At 40.2% G+C, this 23,114-nt stretch overlaps 1 protein-coding gene across 4 annotated transcripts in view; it reads left to right on the top strand.

The window, feature by feature from the left end:
- Positions 1-18,895, top strand: part of LOC111959527 (M-phase phosphoprotein 8) — a 36,758-nt gene extending 17,863 nt beyond the window's left edge. For 2 of the 4 annotated variants that reach the window (XM_070437549.1, XM_070437550.1), the window contains 3 exon segments: positions 1,564-1,652; positions 5,521-7,756; positions 7,996-12,445. In XM_070437549.1, the coding sequence (XP_070293650.1) occupies positions 1,564-1,652; positions 5,521-7,756; positions 7,996-9,368 (3,698 nt within the window). In that variant the 3' untranslated portion in view covers positions 9,369-12,445. 4 annotated transcript variants of the gene reach the window in all.
- Positions 18,896-23,114: the final 4,219 nt, after the last annotated feature.

Here is a 23,114-nt window from a genome sequence, read left to right as displayed (position 1 = left end):
TTCTGATATACAGTTGAAGTCGGAAGTTTACATACACTTTAGCCAAATACATTTAAATTCAGTTTTTCACAATTCCTGACATTGAATCCTAGTAAAAATTCCCTGTCTTAAGTCAGTTAGGATCACCACTTTATTTTAAGAATGTGAAATGTCAGAATAATAGTAGAGAGGGATTTATTTCAGCTTTTATTTCTTTCATCACATTCCCAGTGGGTCAGAAGTTTACATGCACTCAATTAGTATTTGGTAGCATTGTCTTTAAATTGTTTAACTTGGGTCAAACGTTTTGGGTAGCCTTCCACAAGCTTCCCACAATAAGTTGGGTGAATTTTAGACCATTCCTCCTGACAGAGCTGGTGTAACTGAGTCAGGTTTGTAGGCCTCCTTGCATAACGATGGCCATTATAGCCAAACAGTTCTGTGTTTGTTTCATCAGACCAGAGGACATTTCTCCAAAAAGTACGATCTTTGTCCCCATGTGCAGTTGCAAACCGTAGTCTGGCTGTTTTATGGCGATTCTGGAACAGTGACTTCTTCCTTGCTGAGCGGCCTTTCAGGTTATGTCGATATAGGACTCGTTTTACTGTGGATATAGATACTTTTGTACCTGTTTCCTCCAGCATCTTCACAAGGTCCTTTGCTGTTGTTCTGGGATTGATTTGCACTTTTCGCACCAAAGTACGTTCATCTCTAGGAGACAGAACGCGTCTCCTTCCTGAGCGGTATGACTGCTGCGTGGGCCCATGGTGTTTATACTTGCGTACTATTGTGTGTACAGATGAACGTGGTACCTTCAGCCGTTTGGAAATTGCTCCCAAGGATGAACCAGACTTGTGGAGGTCAACAACTTTTTTCCTGAGGTCTTGGCTGATTTCTTTTGATTTTCCCATGATGTCAAGCAAAGAGGCACTGAGTTTGAAGGTAGGCCTTGAAATACATCCACAGGTACACCTCCAATTGATTTAAATGATGTCAATTAGCCTATCAGAAGCTTCTTAAGCCATGACATAACTTTATGGAATTTTCCAAGTTGTTTAAAGGCACAGTCAACTTAGTGAATGTAAACTTCTGACCCACTGGAATTGTGATACAGTGAATTATAAGTGAACAAATCTGTCTGTAAATAATTGTTGGAAAAATTACTTGTCATGCACAAAGTAGATGTCCTAACTGACTTGCCAAAACTATAGTTTGTTAACAAGAAATGTGTGCAGTGGTTGAAAAACGAGTTTTAATGACTCCAACCTAAGTGTATGTAAACTTCTGACTTCCACTGTATCACATGCCTTTCTTTTATTTTCCTGCATAAGTAAAATCTGGATTATGCCTCTACTGCCATTAATTCCAATTAGACTGGTTTGAATTTGCCATTTTTACTCCATTCTGGAACTTTGAGGGTTTATGACACAACCCCTCTAGTAATTTAATAGTTTAATATGTTGCCTACCCTCTCTCTCATGTTTTCCCAGATGTCTCAACATCGGCTGTACGTGAACCGCTCGCTTCCACACACTATGTACATAGATGTAGACAACTACTGATGTGAATCTGTGTGTCCCTCAGGTGAGCTGCGGGATGCAGTGAAAAGCGGGGATTACATGTCTGTGAAACTTGCACTCAATTCCAAAGAGGATTACAATCTAGACCAGGAGGTACGTTCCGTGTTCTAAATAATATTTTTAGCCCAATCCCAGAGTACCTGTCACCGGCATTCTCCTCCCCGCTTCCCTCCTGTCTTTGGGGATCCCCAGCTGTTCCACATATTTATTCAGCACTAACTTTTCACAACTAGTCAAATAAAGATGTTTAACTTTTGTTAAAGTAGCCTATGTGTGTGGTCATACTTGTGAGTTCATTCAAATGAGGACACTCTTCTCACAAGCTTTAGCCTGGTTCTCGGGTTTTCAAACGTATACATACATTAACCAACTTTGGTGACAACAGATCCGCTTTTAAAGTGTACGTTAACTATTGGATATACACTACCTGTCAAAAGTTTTAGAACACCTACTCATTCAAGGGTTTTTATTTTATTTTTACTATTTTCTACATTGTAGAAAAATAGTTAAGACATCAAATCTATGAAATAACACATGGAATCATGTAGTAACCAAAAAAGTGTTAAACAAATCAAAATAGATCTTATATTTGAGATTCTTCAAATAGTCACCCTTTGCCTCGATGACAGCTTTGCACACTCAACCAGCTTCATGAGTACCAGTACCTTCTTAACAGTTAATTTGTGGAATTTCTTTCCTTCTTAATGCATTTGAGCCAATCAGTTGTGTTGTGACAAGGTAAGGGGGTATACAGAAGATAGCCCTATTTGGTAAAAGACCAAGTCCATATTATGGCAAGAACAGCTCAAATAAGCAAAGATAAATGACAGTTCATTACTTTAAGACATGAAGGTCAGTCAATACGGAACATTTCAAGAACTTTTAACGTTTCTTCAAGTGCAGTCGCAAAACCCATCAAGCGCTGTGATGAAACTGGCTCTCATGAGGACCGCCACAGGAATGGAAGACCAAGTTACCTCTGGTGCAGAGGATAAGTTCATTAGTTACCAGCCTCAGAAATTGCAGCCCAAATAAATGCTTCAAGTTCAAGTAACAGACACATTTCAACATCAACTGTTCAGAGGAGACTGCGTGAATCAGGCCTTCATGGTTGAATTGCTGCACAGAAACCACTACTAAAGGACACCAATAAGAAGAGACTTGCTTGGGTCAAGAAACACGGGAAATGGACATTAGACTGGTGGAAATCTGTCCTTTGGTCTGATGACTACAAATTGGAGATATTTTTTAGTTCCAACCGCCGCATCTTTGTGAGACGTGGTGTGGGTGAACGGACAAACTCAGCATGTGTTTTTCCCACCGTAAAGCATGGAGGAGGTGTGGAGGTGCTTTGCTGTTGACACTGTCTGTGATTTATTTATAATTCAAGGCACATTTAACCAGCATTCTGCAGTAATACACCGTCCAATCTGGTTTGGCCTTAGTCCCACTATCATTTGTTTTTAAACAGGACAATGACCCAATACACCTCCAGGCTGTGTAAGGGCTATTTGACTAAGAAAGAAAGTGATGGAGTGTTGCATCAGATGACCTGGCCTCCACAATCCCCTGACCTCAACCCAATTCAGATGGTTTGGGGGTGAGTCGGACCGCAGGGTGAAGGAAAAGCAGCCAACAAGTGCTCAGCATATGTGGGAACTCCTTCAAGACTGTTGGAAAAGCATTCCAGGTGAAGCTGGTTGAGAGTGCCAAGAGTGTGCAAAGCTGTCATTAAGGCAAAGGGTGGCTATTTGAAGAATCTCAAATATAAAATATATTTTGATTTGTTTAACACTTTTTTTTTGTTGGTTACTACATGATTCCATATGTGTTATTTCATAGTTTTGATGTCGTCGCTATTATTCTATAATGTAGAAAATAGTTAAATAAAGAAAAACCCTTGAATGAGTAGGTGTTCTAAAACTTTTGACCGGTAGTGTACATCAGCACCAAGTGCCATAATGCATTTCTCAATTAAAACCACAATATGTAACTTTTATTACAGAAATGATTGGAAGGTCCGTAGGAATGACTGGAAATGAAAGTTACAGATTGCTGCTTTTAATTACATTTGTGCATAAGTGTAGAAAAATGTTTCATTTTGCCAGTCTGGTTCAAACATACAACTTGATCAACTTATCCACTCTGATCAACTTATAATGCAGTTTAATAATTAAACATTGCATAAAACGTGAGAGCCAGTAATGGCATGCAGAGGTTGAATACCAGGACATCGATTGCGAGGAGAGAATCCGACTGCAATACCAGCTGACTGCATCCGTTGAGGACCAGTGAGCCAACAAAGGTAAGCAGATTATGCCCTTAAACTACTCAGTTATTAATTTAGCCTAATGGATCTACAGATGTTTTTGTAAAGCTGTTTGAAGCTTGAATAGGAAAATGCAGTTTTAAATTGTTTATTGCGTTGGTAAAAAAAAGAAAGGCCATCGTACTTCATAAATTGTTGTTCCAACTTGATGCCTGGCAATAAATAAATCAGAGCTTTACATTGATTTGAATGTTTTTTGAGTGTTTTTTGCGTTTCTAGAGTGATCTAAGGCGGTTATGATCTTCTCATTTACAGACAAAGGACATGATGAGCAAAAGGTTAGTTCACAAGAAGCTATAAAATACAACCTTTGCCTCAGGTACAGTAATGCCTTCAGAAAAGTATTCTTGTACCACCGCAGAGCATGTAAAAATGCTGCTGCGTTTCACTCATCATTATCGACAACAACGAATAACCCCAAGCTAAAAGGAAAATGGTCCATTGAGTCAATCATTATAATACTGGTAACACATTTCAGCTTTTGCCATACCGTTGTCTTTGTGTACAATATAAATAATATTAATAGATCAAAGCCTTTTCACCATTTTAACAAACTACTGCCATAAGCATGTATTCCGTGGAAAAGCCTTTCTTTACCGTTTAAAATGTACCACTAACATCTACCATTTTAACAAAACATTTATTTACAAATGACAGGTTACTAATACTTGCCCAGTTACAGTATGCTTTTGTTTGGGTTGTTAAATATAGTCTTCTTTACTTGATGTGCAATTATAAGGACACAATAGTATTATTACGGTCCAATCAGTGTTTTTAAGGACACTTTCATATAAATGTAGTACACTACTGCTTTTAAGAGAATGGAAAGAATTATATTTCTCAAACTTACTGCTGCAACTGGTACCTGTTGGGCAAGTACCAGAATTAAGTTGAAGCTGGGTTTGTTTTTCATCTTCATAGGCTTCCAAACGCTTTAGGATCTTATTCCGGTCTTATTTGTGAAAACACACATAAATCACCCACCATTTGCATGCATGTAACAAAATACAGAATATATGGAGGATTAGAAACAAAGTCACTGGCCAAATGTAGGCCTAGTTGCATGGCATTTTTCTTTTCTGTGCCTTCCTGGTCTCCATGCAGCATCTCATCCAACATCACAATATTAATTCCTCGTCAGACATATTTACAATGTGAAAACGGTGTAGTTCGCTGCTTAATACAATAAAGCCATGAACTGTTCCTTGAATGAGTCACATGTGGTTTTTATTATGGAAGAATTCAAAGTCTACACGGTTTGGTGCTGTGTAACCATTGCATTGATTCTCGCTTGACTGTGATTGAAGTTTGAGAGCGTTGTTGAGGTGCTCCTAGGCAATCATTTGAATGACTCACAATGTGTACCGCACGTGTGTTTTCAATGAGCAATACTATGGGGTTTTCACTATTTAGATTTATCTGCGTATGAAATGGGTCAGAGGACCCCAGATGTCTAGTATGATAGTATAGTTAACCAAATTTCTCTTTGCCACAAGTTAAATACTAATTTGCAACAGCTTTGAAGCTACTTGTGCTTTTTCCCCCCCAAGTTTTACGTCCCACTTTTCATACATTTTAAACAAAATGCATCATAAGGTCTTATGAATCTTACGTTTACTTGTTCTTTTACAGGCATGCACTGTTGAACAGAAGAGTTTAAGTGGCAAAGAGAAGCATTTAAATGAGGAAAAGAAGAGTTTAAGTGATAATGAAGAGATGCCTTTATGTGCAGCAGATAATCCTCACCGCAGAGGAAATCCTCACCGTGAGAGTACTCTATACAAAGGGAATCATTTACACAAGCAAGAGAATCCTTCAGAAAATGAAGAGAATCCTTCAGAAAATGAAGAGAATCCTTCATGTGATGTGGTGAAGACTTTATGTGACATGGAGAGAGCTTTATGTGACATAAAGAATTGTGCTGAAGAGATCAGTTCAAGTGACAACGAGAACAGTTCAGGTGATGATGTAGAAGGACAAAGACTGGATTCAAACGTCCCAAGTGGGTCAGATCCTCTTCCATCTAAAGCAGAACGCTCCTGCGATAATAATGTATCTGAGCAGTCCCTTCAAAAAACCTCACAAGCTAAAAAACCTTGCCGCAAAAAATGTGTGCCACGGAAAGGTACACGGTCAAACTTACGTTCTAGCACAAAAATGACAGTCAGCACATGTAGTACAACAAATGACGGTAAAAGAAAATGGGACAAAAAGTACTTCTGCCTGTATTGCAATGAACCACACCACAAAATTGCAAGACATTTAGAAAGGATGCATGCAGAAGAAGCAGCTGTCGCTCATGCTATCAGCTTCCCCAAACTCTCCAAAATCAGGTCTCTCTTGCTTGACCAACTCCGTAACAAAGGCAACTATCTACACAACTTGGAAGTTCTTCAAAGTGGAGATGGAGAAATTGTCACAAAGAAAAGACCCTCTTACAATGGTGTTTCTGTGCGTGACTACCTGCCCTGCCAACACTGCTTAGCTTTTTTCAACAAAATAGATTTATGGAAGCATGAGGGCTCATGTAAAGCCAGAAAAGGACAAGAGGAAAAGAGGGGAGGAAAAAGAGTGCGGGTCCAGGCTGCGTCCTCTCGACTTCTTCCATTGCCTGTCTATTCTACTGGAGGATGTGAAGAAATAATACACAATATGAATCAAGATGACATTCAATGCCACATCAAAAATGATCCCCTGATATGTAAATATGGCAATGCACTATCTGCAAAGCATGGCCATGCCAAGTCACAGTTTACTTACATTAGTTCAAAAATGAGGGAATTGGCTAGATTTGTACTTACTGTAAATGAGATGGARTGTGGTGTCCAATATCTGCATGAAGTATGTGTACCATCCAAATTCAAATTGGCRGTTCATGCTGCCAGGAAAATGAGTGGTRWTGARCCTYCCTCRGACAGGTACAAGACCCKATCTCTTSCTTTAAAGATTGGCTATTCCTTGAAAAGAGCTACTGAAATAGCTTTTGGGGAGAGTCGTATGACAGAGGACCGTGAGGCAGAGGAWCAAGCCAAAAGGTTCATTGAGCTMCTTGAAAACYATTGGAATAACTGTTTTTCCGGTCTGTCCCTSAGRGKTGTCCCTCAGTGTGATGAAGTTGATGTGWCTTCACTTACTGAGGATTTGATTAAACTTCAGAAGTTTCTCAAGGTTGCAGAGGACACAGCAAAGAGAGAATTGCTCGAGAGCCCCACCAACGCTGTCTGGAAAAAGCTCAATGAAACTCTTCTTGCCGAAATAGCTCTCTTCAACAGAAAAAGGACAGGAGAGGTTGCGAAAATGCTGTTGGAAACATARACAAACAGAAAGAAATCTCCAGCTAGTGCAGACATTTTCAATAGCCTCTCAAGGCTGGAGCAGGAGCTTGGTGACGACAAACTAACCAGGGTGGAAATTGAAGGCAAAAATGGTAGAACAATGCCGGTCCTACTAACGGCGAGGATGATCTCATCTCTTGAGATCCTAATTGCAAACAGAGACAAAGTTGGTGTGTCAAAGGACAACCCTTATGTCTTCGCACGGAGCCCAGATGCAGCAAGCTACGTCAGAGGGTCTGACTGTCTGAGGAAATTTGCACGTGCGTGTAATGCAAAGAATCCTGAAAGTCTGATCCATGCGACAGTGAGGAAAGAGGTTGCTATCCATTGCCAAATACTAAACTTGAATGAAAGTGAATTGGATCAGGTGGCAAAGTTATTGGGACATGACACCCAGGTCCACAAAGAGTACTACAGACTCTCTGAAAACGCAGGACATCTAGCAGAAATCAGCAAATTGCTGCTTGCAATGGATCAGGTTCCAGTGGTAATTCCAGGGCCATCTGAGGAAAGGATTGTTTCACCTACATATGGTGAGTATCAGTTGCTTTGGAGAGTATTTGGACAACATGTTCATTTTGTTTCAAGGGTTAAATGTTCAGTCAAAAAATCCCAATTAAAGTTGTTTTGTGCCATTTTCCATTTTTGCTAGATCTACATTTTTGAGAAGCTTGCAACTTATTACCCTAAAGTATTTGCTCTGTTCCTCTAAACAATATATAATAATGGCACATTCATGAATCCTTTTCTTCTGTATGTATTCATTTCATAGGGACATATCCAACAGGGACAGATTCTGCAAGGACATATCCTTCTGGCACATATCCCACTGGGTCATCATATCCTACAGGGACATATTCAGCGAAGTCATATACTGTAGGGTCACAGCCTTTAAGGTCATATCATGCTGGGACATATCCTTCGAAGTCATATCCTTCAGGATCACATTCTCCGAGGTCATATTCTGCGGGGACAGATTCTGCGAGGGCATATCCTGCCGGGATAAATCCCGCTAGTTCATATCCTACTGTGACACATCCTGCAGAGACCTATCGAGTAGGTTCATATGCTTCAGGGACATACCTAGCAGAGACGCATGATGCAAGGTCATGTACTGAAAAAACACAACTTGCAAATGCATGTCCTGCAAGTCCTTATGACCTCTCATCTCCTACTAGATCATTTTCTTCAGGGACGAATCCTGTGAGGACATATCCTGCGGTGACACAACTTTCGACGTCATATCCTGCTGGAACATATGCTGCGCAGACACTTCCAGCACGTACAGTTATTACACCAACACTTCATGCGCAGACACTTCCAACACAGACACTTCCTGCCCAGACTCTTCCAACACAGACACTTCCTGTCGGGGCAGTGCCTGCGGGTGCAGTTCTTTTGGGGACAGGTTCTGTGGGGACGGGTAAGTTGGGCACAGTGTGGAAACAGAGGCCGTGGAGTGGTGCGGCTAAGGTTGCGGTGAACCGTCAGATGGGACACTTTATCTCAATGATGGAGGTTCCAGGTAAACGGGACTGTGAAGTTTGCCTGCACAATGAACCAGCTCTAAGAGACAGGACATGGAGGGACATCAAAAACTATGTGCACAACACAGTAAAATCTATAAAACGGAAGAATGGCCTTACAAGATTGGACCCCACAAAACAGACAAAGAAAGGATTGGCAAAGAAAGAAAAAGAAACAATAGAGGCTATGAGTGCTAAGGACTGGGTTGGTGGAACAATGACAGTACCTGAACACTGTCAAGAGGAGGGTCTAGAGGCAGGTCCTGTGGCAACACCAAGGAAACCAAAGATATGGAGTAATGAGGCTCAGGCTGCGGTCAGGCGGCAGCTAGGAGACTTCACTAAACTGATGAAGATTCCAGGTAAAAAGGAATGTGACGCATGTATTGCAGCTGAACCAGCTCTACAAGGCAGGACATGGAAAGATGTGAAAAACTATGTGCATAACACATTAAAGACTATGTGCAGGAGGCATAGTTCAGGCAAACAAAACATGGACCATGAAAAACCAAGTCCATATACTCAGAATCCAGGGGTGCAACAGAATCCAGGGGTGCATCAGAAATCAGGGGTGCCGTTGGTACTTCCAGAAGAGCCTCCTGTTTATCTGTCCTTGTGATTACCTTGAACTAGAACCTCCCCAGGGTTCAAGGTAAGCAAGGATGGAGAAAGGAGAAAAGGATTGCTTTTGATTTAATCTGACCATCCTGGCTCACTCTGATCTCACTTTATGACATAAAGCAAGAATTAAGTAGAATTTTAACCATACCACTACCTACTTTATTCATTGAAGTATCTGTAGCAACTACATAGTAACATTATGCATGAAAACTTGTTTAGTCGATAAGGGAATTTTCAGAACTTCTTTTGAATTGTAAAATGTCCTTGGCACAGTGTATTATGTGGCGCCAAAACTCAAAGTCCTTTGGTAAAGGTCACACATTTGCAACCATGGCGAGAGGAGGCAAGTAAAGATGGACTCATACCTTTTTAGTTTATTTAACAATTCCAATGGTCCTTTATATAAAGCCTGTCAAACTGAATCTTCTGGGTCAGCAACAGCAACAAGGCTCATGGACGCACATTTGGACTCGAAACACACCCCATGTTTCCGTAAGACCCATGTTGCATAAAAATACCCAAGATAACTGACTGAAATATATGCTCCACATGCATAGATAACATGTACCAAGTACAGTGAATGTTTTGTTTTCTTCATAGAGGGAAAAAGTAGTGCAAACCTAGACAGTTAAACTGATGACCATACTTTTTTGATCACATTACTGTTATCCGTTACTTTCACCAAATGGATCTGGATCCAGATGTATAAAATATTGTGTATTCTTGCCTGTACCGTTGTATGTGTAGCTAATGTATATGTGTAGGTTAGGTTTTGAGTTAAAGCAACTGACCAGCATACCTGGGAACTTAGCAGGTTATTTTTAGTAGATGTGCGGTATGAATGGGTTTCATGGCTCCAGACTGACCATTTAGTCGCATTTTGCAACCATTTGACATGGCTGTGCAAGAAAAAGAAAAATCGCATCAGTGCGAGCTGCACATTCTATATTGTCACCTCACTCAAACCTTCCTATTTTTTGGGGCAGCTAAAACCATGATTTGGTCAAACCGTAAAGAGCAATATCCTCATGATTCCTGTAACGTAAACGTCTGTCCCTCTGCCTATTTCGCTGGGGACTGCTGATGTGATGAGCAAACGGCTCTCCTCTGGGAGAAAAAGATTGTTTCTCATTTTATAACATTTCAAAATGCAATTGCGATTAAAAACACAGCATTGGAAGCAACTACCGTAGTCCCTGTCTGTAGGTATCATTTTTATTTCTCAGTATTGAGCTCTGGAACAACTATTTTACAAACAAGCGATTTGATATGGCTTTGCGATACAGAGCGGTGCACAAACTGAACATCGGTTATTGCGCTTTTCTATTTTATTTAACTAGGCAAAAGTCAGTTAAGAACAAATTCTTATTTACAATGACGGCCTACGCTCTCGCACACGACGCCATACACGTGGTTTGCGGTTGTGAGGCCGGTTTGATGTACTGTCAAATTCTCTAAAATGACAATGGATTTGGCCTATGGTAGAGAAATATTTTTTTTATCTGTCTACACCTCTGGTGGACATTCCTGCAGTCAACATACCAATTGCACGCTCCCTCAACTTAATCTGTCACATTGTGTTGTGAAACAAAACTCTACATTTTAGTGGCCTTTTATTGTCCCCAGCACAAGGTGCACCTGTGTAATGATCATGCTATTTAATCAGATTCTTGATGTGCCACACCTGTCAGCTGCATGGATTATCTTGGCAAAGGAGAAATGCTCACTAACAGGGATTTAAACACATTTCTGCACAATATTGGAGAGAAATAAGCTTTTTGTGCGTATTGAAAATTTCAGGGTTCTTTTATTTCAACTCATGAAACATGGGACCAACAACTTCATGTTTATATTTTTGTTAGTTTATATTTTTTCCAACGATTTGAGTTTTATCAGTAATTACAATCTACCTTGTTTTTGTGTATATTTGCATCTAGATGTCATTTATTTTCTTTACTAAGCCAGATTCCCCCAGTTGCATGACCCAGTGAGCCATCTCAGTCCTGGCAAGTTGCTTTGGTCAAAGGGCACTGTTGATGAGGCTTGCCAGATGGTCAGAGTTTGCGCTTGAGGACCATTTGAAAGGTTCTGAAAGGGAAAAATCTGTGCACCAGGCAAGGTCAGTGACAGATCCTAGCAAAGGGCCCAGTTATGACTGCATTCAGATTGTCCACCCTTCTCCCAAAGTGACTGGAAGTGTGCAAATAAAGTCTTTGAAAGAAGTGTGGAGAATCCGGATGCAGCGTGAGTGATGGCTAATTGGTTTGGCAAGGACGGGTAGACTTTTCAATGGCCATCCCTTTATGTGTGGAGACTCTAACATGGTTCCTAAACCGAAGCCTTGTTTACAGTCACTAGTAACTTTACTGTAATGTTCACTAAAGTTAGTTGACTTTTCATCCAATTTGAGGCAGTTTTCGGTTCTCCAATCCACTCAGTTACAATTGATAGGTAACTGAAATGTACTTTGTGGATTGGAAACGGTTCATTCGTTCTGCATGTGGAATTTGTTTCAGAGAATCACACAACCTATTCCTCTTGTACTAAATTTGATGTGGTTTATTAGGCTTTAGCTGTCCATCTACTTGTTTTATTACTTCTTGTCAAATGATAAACCTTTCAACGTTTTATATTAATGTTGCTATTACTCACTACTGTCTTAACCATATTGATTTCACAGCAGTTATAAGTTCCTCAACACTAATTTAAACAGACTAAGTTGTATAGGGTTTGATAGCTGTTGCTTCTCTTATTTAATCCACTTGACTACTAATATTATATTTCATTACTATTGAAAGTACTTCTAATTGGACCAAGGTTCATGGAAGAATCATGTAAATAAATTGCTTAGTTTAGTTATCAGTTCATGTTATAACTGTAACAGCTCTGTTAGGTGTTAACTGAGAAAAATTATCAGGTGTTTCAACCACACCCCACTATTTACTGTTTAAATTGTTTTTTTTCAGCAACATGTATTTGTTATCAAGCTGCCTTTCGTTACCCCCTGGTGCTCATTGTGTGTACTCTAGATACTATATTTGCTTGGTTAATAAATTGTTACTTGACGTAAACTTATTAAGCTGCAAGACATGTTCTTTTGGTTCTCAGAATATTCGTAGAGCCTACTTGTCCATTAGTCTTCCAAAAGGGATTTAGAACTTTACCATTAACAATTATGGAAAACTGCTTTATGATTTGATGATGTTTTTATGAACTTAAAACCCTTTTGGATGAAAAGACAACACCCTAGGTAAGTTGATATGCTTAAAGTAGAAGTTAGCTTTTTTTTATTACCAAATCTCATGTTTTTTTAATGTAAATGGGATGTTAAATGGAAATTGACACTTTTGCAATTTTTTCATTTTATTTATTTTTTACTTGTTTTCGAGAGACCTACTCCAACCAACAATTCACTTCCTCATCCTCGTAAAAAATAATACTTTTAAAGTCTGGACCCTTCTATAACGTGCCATTTACGTCAAAGATTGAGATTTGGTTGTATAAAAAAAAAAAAAAAAAGCTAAATTCTCTTTTAACTTTCAATAAAGTGAACTCCCTTAATTCTTTAAACAATTACACAGATACTTTTGGATTGCTGCCCCCCTCCCCATAGTATTTGCTACCAGAGGCTTTGGAAAGCTTTGGTCCTCAGTAATGAAGGAGTCGGTGTGTGTTTGTGTGTCTGTTGCCTCCCACAGGACTCCAGCGGTATGTCCCTGAGTATGTTGGCAGCAGCAGGGGGACATGATGACATCCTGAGGCTGCTGATAAAGAAGGGGGTGAAGGGGAACGGACGGCAGAAAAATGGCACCACTGCCCTAATGCACGCTGCAGAGAAGGTAACACAGGACAGACTGGTTTAAACCACCTTATTACAAGTACACATGTATACATTCCCCTTGTTTGTATGTTAAATGTCTGTTCTGCAATGTTTACTTACTAACTTAACCCTCTATCCTTTCATTTATCATTTCAGAACTTCCTGACCACAGTTGCTATCCTCCTGGAGGCAGGGTCCTACGTCAACGCTCAGACACTGGGAGGAGAGACGGCCCTGATGAAGGTACGGGGGAGGAGAAAAAATAAGGGGAAAATGGGGGAGGTGAAGATAAATGCTGTGTTTTAATTAAAACGCAACATCACCCCTAAAGCACAGAGATGAACCTTGTCAATGACCCCTTTTTGTGAATAGCCTCATCTCTGCTAAAGTCGTATGTGTTAGACTTATTGCTATAGTTCATTACCAGTAGCCTTTGTTCTGTAGGCATGCAAGAGGGGTAATGCTGATGTGGTGCGCCTCCTACTGGAGTACGGAGCCGACTGCAACATCCTGTCCAAACACAAGAATACGGCCATGCACTTCGCCAAGGTCAGCAACAACCTGCTGGTGTATGAGCTCATCGAGGACCACATCAACATGTGAGTGTTGCTGCCATGTCACACACACTCTCACTCGCTCTTTGTAAACATATATGAATTGGTTTGTATAAGTAAAGGTATGTACAGCTAACTGACAAAATGAAGGAAAGGCCAACATTGTGCCTTAATAGGGCTTTGGTCCACCACAAGCTAGAACAGCTTCAATGCACCTTTGCATAGATTCTACAACTGTCTAAAACGGGGTTAGCCGGCAATTGATGGCTTTTGCCACCCCCCAATAAAAAACGAAAAGCCAATAAATAAAACTGTTGCTGGCCAAAATGACAGTGAGAAAAAAAATCCCATTGCAAAATAATGCTTTTTATTTATTGATAGAAATACCAGTTGATGTAAGTATATTTAACCATCATGCTTATTGGTCTATAGGTTAGTTTGCATAATTTAGTGGAATTAAATTGGCCTGTGTATTTTCATTAGTCGTCAAGTACCTTAGTTGTATTGAATAAATATCACAGGCACACAGCATACAGAACCTTTTTTTTTACTGGGATTTCTCCTGCAGCTCCTCAGCTGGTTGCTGCTGGAGTAAAACGTGCTTTTATAGGCCCATTCATAGCGCAACAATTGTAAATGCAATTGCGTGTTAAAAACAGTTTTGTTGCACGATTAAAAGGAGCTACTATTTTTAGTTCTCAACTGGTTTTTGATCACGTCCTTCCCATTCACAATTCAAGTACAGGCAACAGGCTTGTCACCCACCACTTTACCATGTGAGCTGGAGGCTGAATGCATTTTGAAAAACATTTTCCATTGTTTGAAACCTGAATGTTTTATTTCATATTATGAGGCATGTCTTACCTTGCTTCAGTCAGTAGCCTATAGGCAAAATCCGACCATGGAAATGTGGAGGCAATTCTTTTATAAAGACTTCATAGGCAGCACGCGAGTTTCAAGTTTCGGGAAGGTTACAATTTATCCTACCATTTATACCGTTCTGCGTGTCAGTTGTGATTTTCGTGAAACAGTTTAATTTCAATAATAACATTTTTGTTTCTCAAAATCATTGTCACATGGTTAATCATAACAATCTGAATTCATATAATAAAAATCTTAAATTTAAAAGTAAAATAATGTGAGATCACCAGCCTCTGCCATATGGATACATTGATACACCGTGATCCATTGGCGGCTAAAGAAATTAGCGCATGGAACTCATAGCCTATAGGCAAATGCAGCAGTAGGACTATAACTTCCATTGCTCTTGCACACTGAGGAATAGTGATTATCGAGGGGAAGATTGTTGTAAAGATTTTTCAAGTAGCTTGCTGTGAGGTACTATAGTTTTAAAATGTCATTCACAATGATGTTAAACACTTTCCTACATTTCAGCGCAGCAGGCCAAGTACTTCTAAGCGTGCTCAGGCGCACGCGCTCCCTCAACATTATCAGGACAGAGCAACCAGACACATGCTCAATGCTCACATGAAGTGCTCATTGCTCACATGAAGTACTCGAAACAAAAGACAATGAAAACATCAACAAATCTCGTAAATAATGGTTATGAAATGAACCAAAACTTGTCCCACAAGTGTAGCAGGTTTTGAACTCTGCAAACAACGTTTCCACTCTGAGAATGAGAATGATAAATTAATGTAACCAAATGACGGTACATTTACTACTGGTGACATATGTAATGGGGAATTTATTTTAAATTTTAATTAAAGGGCAAACAATTCACAAAATTAAACCAGTGAATGCGCAAGAATTGGCAGGAGACAGTTGAGCCATTCTGGAGAGACTCACCCATGTCTTCACCACACACCCCTTCCTCTCAAAATGTTTAATTATATTCAAGACGCATTATCTTCAAACATATTTGTTCAATGACAGCCGAAACTCAATCAGCTAATCCTATTGCCACGCACGCTGCCCAAATTGCGGGCTTCCCTATGAGCTTGTGATTTGAAACAATCCAAAGCTAATGATCCTCCATTGTTCTGTGGCTAAGTCATGCATTCTGGTGAAGTATTTTCAATGATTTGTATTGACAAATGTATTTCCATTTTCTTCCCTATTGGACCTGCCGCTATGCCATTTCTCTCCTTTTATTTATTTGACCTTTTATTTAACTAGGCAAGTCGGTTAAGAACAAATTCTTACTTTCAATGACGGCCTAGGAGCGGCCTTGTTCAGGGGCAGAAACAACTTCTTTTTTTTCTTTACCTTGTCGGCTTGGGGATTCGATCTTGCAAACTTTCGGTTACTAGTCCAACGCTCTAACCACTAGGCTACCTGCCGCCCTCCTGTTCTATTGGTTTTCATATCAACTGTCTTTCGTTGTCCAGAAGCTAAAGGCATAATCCTAGTCATTAATGGTGGAAAACGCTGTCTCAGTTGCCGCTCCAGAATCTCCTATAAGTGTTCAATTGGGTTGAGATGTGGTGACTGAGATGGCCATGGCATATGGTTTACATCATTTACATTGTTTCCACTCAAACCTTGTGGATGGAGGCATTGCTATCCTATGGGGGCATCGCCATGGTAGCCAAAATAATGACCTGCACAGCATTTTTACACATGACCCTAAGCATTATGGGATGTTAATTGCTTAATTAACTCAGGAACCGTGTGTGTGTGTGTGTGTGTGTGTGTGTGTGTGTGTGTGGTGTGTGTGTGGAAGCACCTGCTTTCAATATACTTTGTGTCCCTCATTTACTCAAGTGTTTCTATAATTTTGTCAGTTACCTGTATGTAACGGAGTTAAGATCCTATACTGTATCCTCACATACTATTAGCAGCACAGTGACGCCGGTTACAAACAAAATAAAAATATTTTTTTCTTTCTCTCACACATTCTCTCCCTCAAACACACACACACTCAGGTTGTCAAATGTGGCAGAGGACACTATCCGGGCGTACTTTGAGACTCGGCTGGCCCTGCTGGAGCCAGTGTTCCCTTTGGCGTGTCACAGACTGTGTGAGGGACCAGACTTCTCCCTGGAGTTTGCCTACAAACTATCGCCGCACACACCTGGAGAGGGTAGGATACACGCACAAACAGTGCAAATCCCCTCCACACACTCTGTCTGGGTAGTGTTTAGGGAAAGCATTTCATCCCAACTAAATCTGTGTCTCTCCTCCCTCTCTTTCTCCATCCAGGCTCAGGCATCCTGCTCTTCATCTTCCATGCTAACTTCCTAGGTGAGATCACAGCCAGGCTGTGTGGGCCCTGCAGCGTCCACGCAGTGGTACTCAACGACAAGTTCCAGCTGCCTATTTTCCTGGTGAGTGTCACTCTAGATCAGGAATACTCCAGGTCTAGAGATTTGGAGTAAAGGGCTGGTGTTCTGTTCTACCTGGAAGGTGACTGAGTCAGGTCACTCATCTTTTCCTCTTTCAATTACACCCCACAGGATAGTCACTTCATCTACTCATTCAGCCCAGTGCCAGGCATCAACAAACTCTTCATTCGCCTGGCAGAGTCACCTACAGCCAAGGTACACACACACACCCACCCACCCACCAGCAGAGTAACCTATGGCCATGGTGAGAGGGGCTCTAGGCCTAGTTACTGTAAAATACTTTGACAAGTTGTTGATCAATTACATTTGATTGATTGGACTCTTTCTCTCCCCAGGTGAAGCTTCTCATCTGTGCATTCCGTGTTCAGCTACAGTGATACGTAGCACCTGCCCAGTTTCAGAGTTCGCAAGCTGTCTGGACCCAAAGCACAGCATGGACGATTGCGCATGAATCTTGTGTGTGTGTATGTATGCAATCTCACAACATGGAGAACAGTTTGAGCTACTCCAGGCTACCTTCAGATAAAGTTGTTGGACATTCAGCATCCACCCAGAGTTTGAGAGACTGTCTCTCTGGCATAGGATTAAAGGACAAGAACAGCATCTCAACCCTGTTCAATCATGTCTATTTATGTGTGTGCAATTAATAGTCTAACAAAAGTGTGTGTGTGTGTGTGTTTAGGGGGACAATGTCCTGATGTTTTGTTTGGGACCTGGGCGCTCTTGATGGCATCGCAGGCAAGGAGTGAATGAAGATACTTTGGACCAAGTTAATGCTTTGCTCAATTATACCATTTTAGACCTTTTTATATTTTTGAATTTAATAATCTTTAATTTTGCCTTTCTGGAGTTGTCTATATTTTATGGTCTGTACATACACGTGTGGGGTGTCATAAATTTGAATGATTATTGTTGATTTAGGCACCTTTACCACTGTTGGAGTGGGTTAAATTCTAGCATGTACAGTGCAAGACGCTTCAGATGTTAATTTACTAATGGTCTAACATGACTCCTTAAGTGTTGAATCCTGTTTCCTGGGATTATAGGAAACACATTCTGATGAATTCTTTAGTCTAGAACTACATGAGAGCTTTCTAGAATGCATGATTTTAACTACTTGAACAAAATAGACATCCCGATCACTTGTAGTTGAAGTTGTTGCAATGACGATAATGCAGAGCACATCCTGGCTATGCCATGCCATTGTAGACGTATGATAAATATAGGATAAACATCTACTGTAATATGAATAGGAATTGCCGTCCTTGTTTTTATAAGATGTTGGAATTCATTTGAGGATTCCTTCTGCCTTAATAGCCACATCATTGAAATAATTTCCCCTTTTTTGTCAACTGCTGTGCAAACTGTGGCAACAAAGTAAAATGGGGTATAATTCACAAAAGGATAAACATGTCTGTAGTTTCTTCTGAAGATTTGTCAATTTTCTTTATGTAATTTAATTACATTACTGGTCTGTCAATATTTTTCTGACATTGTCTTTGTTTGTCTAATGTTGATACATTCAGTTTTACTTCAAACACTGCCATTTTACAAGAATCTCCATATGAACTCTATAACCCATCCTGGTAACAAGTACCCAAGAACCCTGGCTAACACACACATCTGCTAGTTGGTGTAGTGGCAGTGAGTAGATCAGGAACAGGTTCCAACATTTAATTATGCTGAAGACTAGGCTTAGTTCAAGAAAATTGTGAGATTTTATTTCTGTCTATGGTGTCTACTGTCATGATGTTTTCGCTGACATCTCTGACACCACGAGTCTGTCTCTATGATAAATGAAGTGTACACATGTTTTCATATTCATAAATGACTGTAAACAGAATGGGAATATAAAGTATTTTGTTGAAGATGTTGCGAAGTCAGCCAACTACCAACTACAAGCTGTCAGACAAACGGAACAAGAATGTTCTTTATTTCCTGAATGTCAAGTCACCAATGGAAAGTCCCTAACATGAGAACAATAGTTTCTGTTTAACCCAGACCTATGAAATATCTTCAAGGCCATAATGTATGGTACTGTAGACATGGAAACAGAAAAGAGTAGTGCCTTAGTAGGGGACATGCTTTTTAGGCACTTTGCTTTTACCAGTATTTCTAGCATTATCCACTAGTGTTGCTGCAGGTAGAAAATCCTATGTTCTTTAATTGACACAAGCTGTCTTCAATAAATGAATTGTGTGTTTGGTGGGGGGATGGCTAAGATGGTAAGTGCTATAGGGAATAGTTGGGACGTCCCTAACCTTTACCCCCTACCCATTTTACATTTAAACTTCAATGGGGTGGGGATGTCCAAAGGATCCCGGATAGCAAGGTTCATGGCCTGAGGCAGTGGAGTCATAGCTCTGCGAATCTTAAAGAGCAACTTACCATAAAAAATGACTTTTCATTTAGAAAACCACCTATGTGGCATCGATATGAGTCCTAAACATTTATTCTACTGTCAAAATTGACTACAAAGTGTAAATAAGATAGTTTTGGTCTTAGTTAGTCTCGTCCAAAATGGCAGCACAACATAAATTAAGGTTTGGTTTGTTTCAATCCTCCCAGCACACAATTAATCATCCATTCGGAGTGCAGCTGCACCCGACCCAGTTGTAATGCCATGGTAAATTTGGGTTGACTTTGAATATCCCTTTGGGGCTAGTTAGGGATTGTCTGTATATTACATAATGTACATGAGACAATATGTTAAAATTCCAATAGCTCCAAATTTCAATCACTTAACTTCAAACCAACTATAAATTGTACATGTACAAATATTGAAAGCATTTAATGAGACTAAAAGGTGTGGCACATGCAAATATTGTCTAATTAACCAGGTTTCCATCCAACCTTTTAAAACTTTACAAATGTTAACAAAACTAAATATGTTAGACAATATGTGATCTTTTTGTGTCTGTAAAATTAATTATGCAAGAAATGTAGGTGGAAATGCTTTTATGCGCAATTATTTCAAAATGTGTTTTTATGTGCACTGGGTCATCATGTACAGCCTTTTATCTGCAACAAGTCAATTTGATGGAAACATCTCTGATGGGAAAATGTGCATATGTTTTCATGGGGATTTTAGATTTTCATACAAATATTCTGTCCCAGTTGGATGCAAACCGAGCTATTTACACTAACTAGGTTTTCATCCAACATTTTTATGTGAGTAAAGTACATGTCGAATAATAAATGTCAGGACAGGCCTGATGGAAACAGCAATTTTGTCAGTAACCTTCCCAAATGTGAGGAAACAAAATACGCTAGATGAGGTGGGATATTTTTGTGTCAGTAAAATGAATTATGTGAGAAATGTCAGTGGTAATGCTTTTAATGTGCAAATATTGATATAATAACCATCATATTGAAGTAAACTTGGGGTCACGTGATGACGTGTGGTCTTCCCCCTACGACATGTTTACATTTACGTCATTTAGCAGACGCTCTTATCCAGGAGAAATAAGGGTTAAGTGTCTTGCTCAAGGGCACAGCCAAATTGTTCACCTAGTCGGCTCGGGGTTCAAACCAGCACCCTTTCAGTTATTCTTAACCACTTGGCTACAAAGCTCCCCTGACGGCTCAGGAAAGCATGCAGTTTATGATGTTACAGATGAAATAAGTTATGATGAACTTTACAGGGTGGTTAAAGTGCAAGGTGATGAGCTTGATGCTCCTTTCCAATAAATATCGAGAGTCTTATTCTGGTGACATAATGATCGATGCTTGGCTGATGTTTGACAAATAAAAATAATCTTGATCTTTGTCAATAATAATCTCATTATGTAGGCTATACCTGCACGGTAGGAGCTACCACTCGAATTCGCTACATTGGTGTCAGAAGTGGGATGGCACCCGTGAGAGCATCAGAGAGGCTGGTACACATGAGGGACTTGATATAGAGAAGTGTGGGGACACGCTCTCCCAAAGGGTGACACTGGCACACTTTAAGAAACGTTTGTACCTAGCCTAGTACATCAAGAGGGTCAAACCACTTGGCGTAACGGTTAAGGTGTTGGCTTGACAGTCGCTGGACCCGGGTTTGAGTCCCGGTCGGGGGAAAGGTGGGGCCTATTCAGTAAGATGACATGTAGAAATGTAATGTATAGAGTTGACACGGTATTCTAATGTAATGTATAGACTTGACAGGATTCAAGGACAGAAAATAGTATGTTCTACACCAGGTATTCCCCAGGGGAACGCGCAATGCCGTCGGGGGTACACCAAATATAAATGTGATTCACATTTTTATTATTTGTTTTATTTGTTCGTTTAAAAAAATTTTTTTCTCACATTTTCAAACAGTCCATTTATATTTTCCAAAGGGGCTATACATTTGGGTGAGGTTTTTTTCTTGCCTGAGTAGCCTCGTTTCACTGCCAAAAATACAATTAAACAATCTAGTGTTCAGAGAAATAACAACACAATGTCAAATATAGGTAGCCTAGTAAAACAATTGACTTCTAATCACATTAACCGTTACTCTCTCGCAGGAATTCCACTAACGGTCCGTATGTAGCCAAATGTAGCTGCTGCTCATTCCGTTTGCTTGAAATGGATAAATGGTTAAAAAAATAAAAGTATAAAAACAACAGATACCATTAATAGGAAGGGGCTAGAAGCGTCTTATATGGTGAGCTACCGAGTGGCTAGGACAGGCAAGCCCCATACTATTGTGGAGGATTTAATTATTCCTGCTGCCGCGGATATGGCTGGTACGATGCTGGGGGAAAGGCCAAAAAAACGATAAATTTGCGTTACAGCTGGATGAGTCAACAGACATGGTGGGCCTAGCACAGCTCCTGGTATATGTCCGTTACGTTTATGGGGGGTCAATTAAGGAAGACATCCTCTTCTGCAACCCACTGGAAACCAGGAGAACAAGAGAGGATATTTTTAAAGTACTGGACAGCTTTGTGACATCAAATGGACTTTGGTGGTCAAGATGTGTTGGTATTTGTATTGATGGCACAAAAGCCATGACAGGGAGACATAGTGGAGTGGTAACGTGCGTGCAAACAGTTGCTCCCGACGCCACTTGGGTACACTGCAGCATCCAAGGGAATGCCTGACAGCTTGAAAGATGTTTTGGAAAAATGGTTAACTTTGTTAAAGCAAGGCCCCTGAACTCTCGTGTATTTTCTGCACTATGCAATGATATGGGCAGCGACCATGTAACGCTTTTACAACGTACAGAAGTGCGCTTGTTATCAAGGGGCAAAGTATTTACACTTTTTTTTTTACATTGAGAGACAAGCTTAAAGTTTTCTTTACTGACCATAATTTTCACTTGTCTGACCGATTGCATGATGACGAGTGTCTCACACGACTGGCCTATCTGGGTGATGTTTTTTCTCGCCTGAATGATCTGAATCTAGGATTACAGGGACTCTCCGCAACTATATTCAATGTGCAGGACAAAATTGAGGCTATGATTAAGAAGTTGGTGCTCTTCTCTATCTGCATTAACAAGGACAACACACAGGTCTTTCCATCATTGCATGATTTTTTGTGTGCAAATGAACTCAAGCTTACGGACAATGAATGTCAAATGTGATATAGCGAAGCACCTGAGTGAGTTGGCGCAATTACGCAGGTACCTTCCCTAAACGGATGACACAAACAACTGGATTCCTTATCCCTTTCATGCCCTACCTCCAGTCCACTTACCGATATCTGAACAAGAGATCCTCATCGAAATTTCAACAAGCGGTTCTGTAAAATTTGTATTTAATCAGAAGCCACTGACAGATTTCTGGATTTGGCTGCGCTCAGAGTATCCTGCCTTGGCAAATCGCGCTGTTAAGACACTGATGCCCTTTGCAACCACGTACCTATGTGAGAGTGGATTCTCGGCCCTCACTAGCATGAAAACTAAATACAGGCACAGACTGTGTGGAAAATGATCTAAGACTGAGACTCTCTCCAATACAACCCAACATTGCAGAGTTATGTGCATCCTTTCAAGCACACCCTTCTCATTAACCTGTGGTGAGTTATTCACAATTTTCAACCAACAAATAAGCTTTTATATGTAAGATGGTTAAATAAAGAGCAAA

The sequence above is a fragment of the Salvelinus sp. IW2-2015 genome, linkage group LG36 (assembly GCF_002910315.2).
Source record: "Salvelinus sp. IW2-2015 linkage group LG36, ASM291031v2, whole genome shotgun sequence".
Classification (NCBI taxonomy): Eukaryota; Metazoa; Chordata; class Actinopteri; order Salmoniformes; family Salmonidae; genus Salvelinus; species Salvelinus sp. IW2-2015.
The sequence above is the reverse complement of the archived record's forward strand: the minus strand, read 5'-3'. Positions and strand labels throughout refer to the sequence as shown.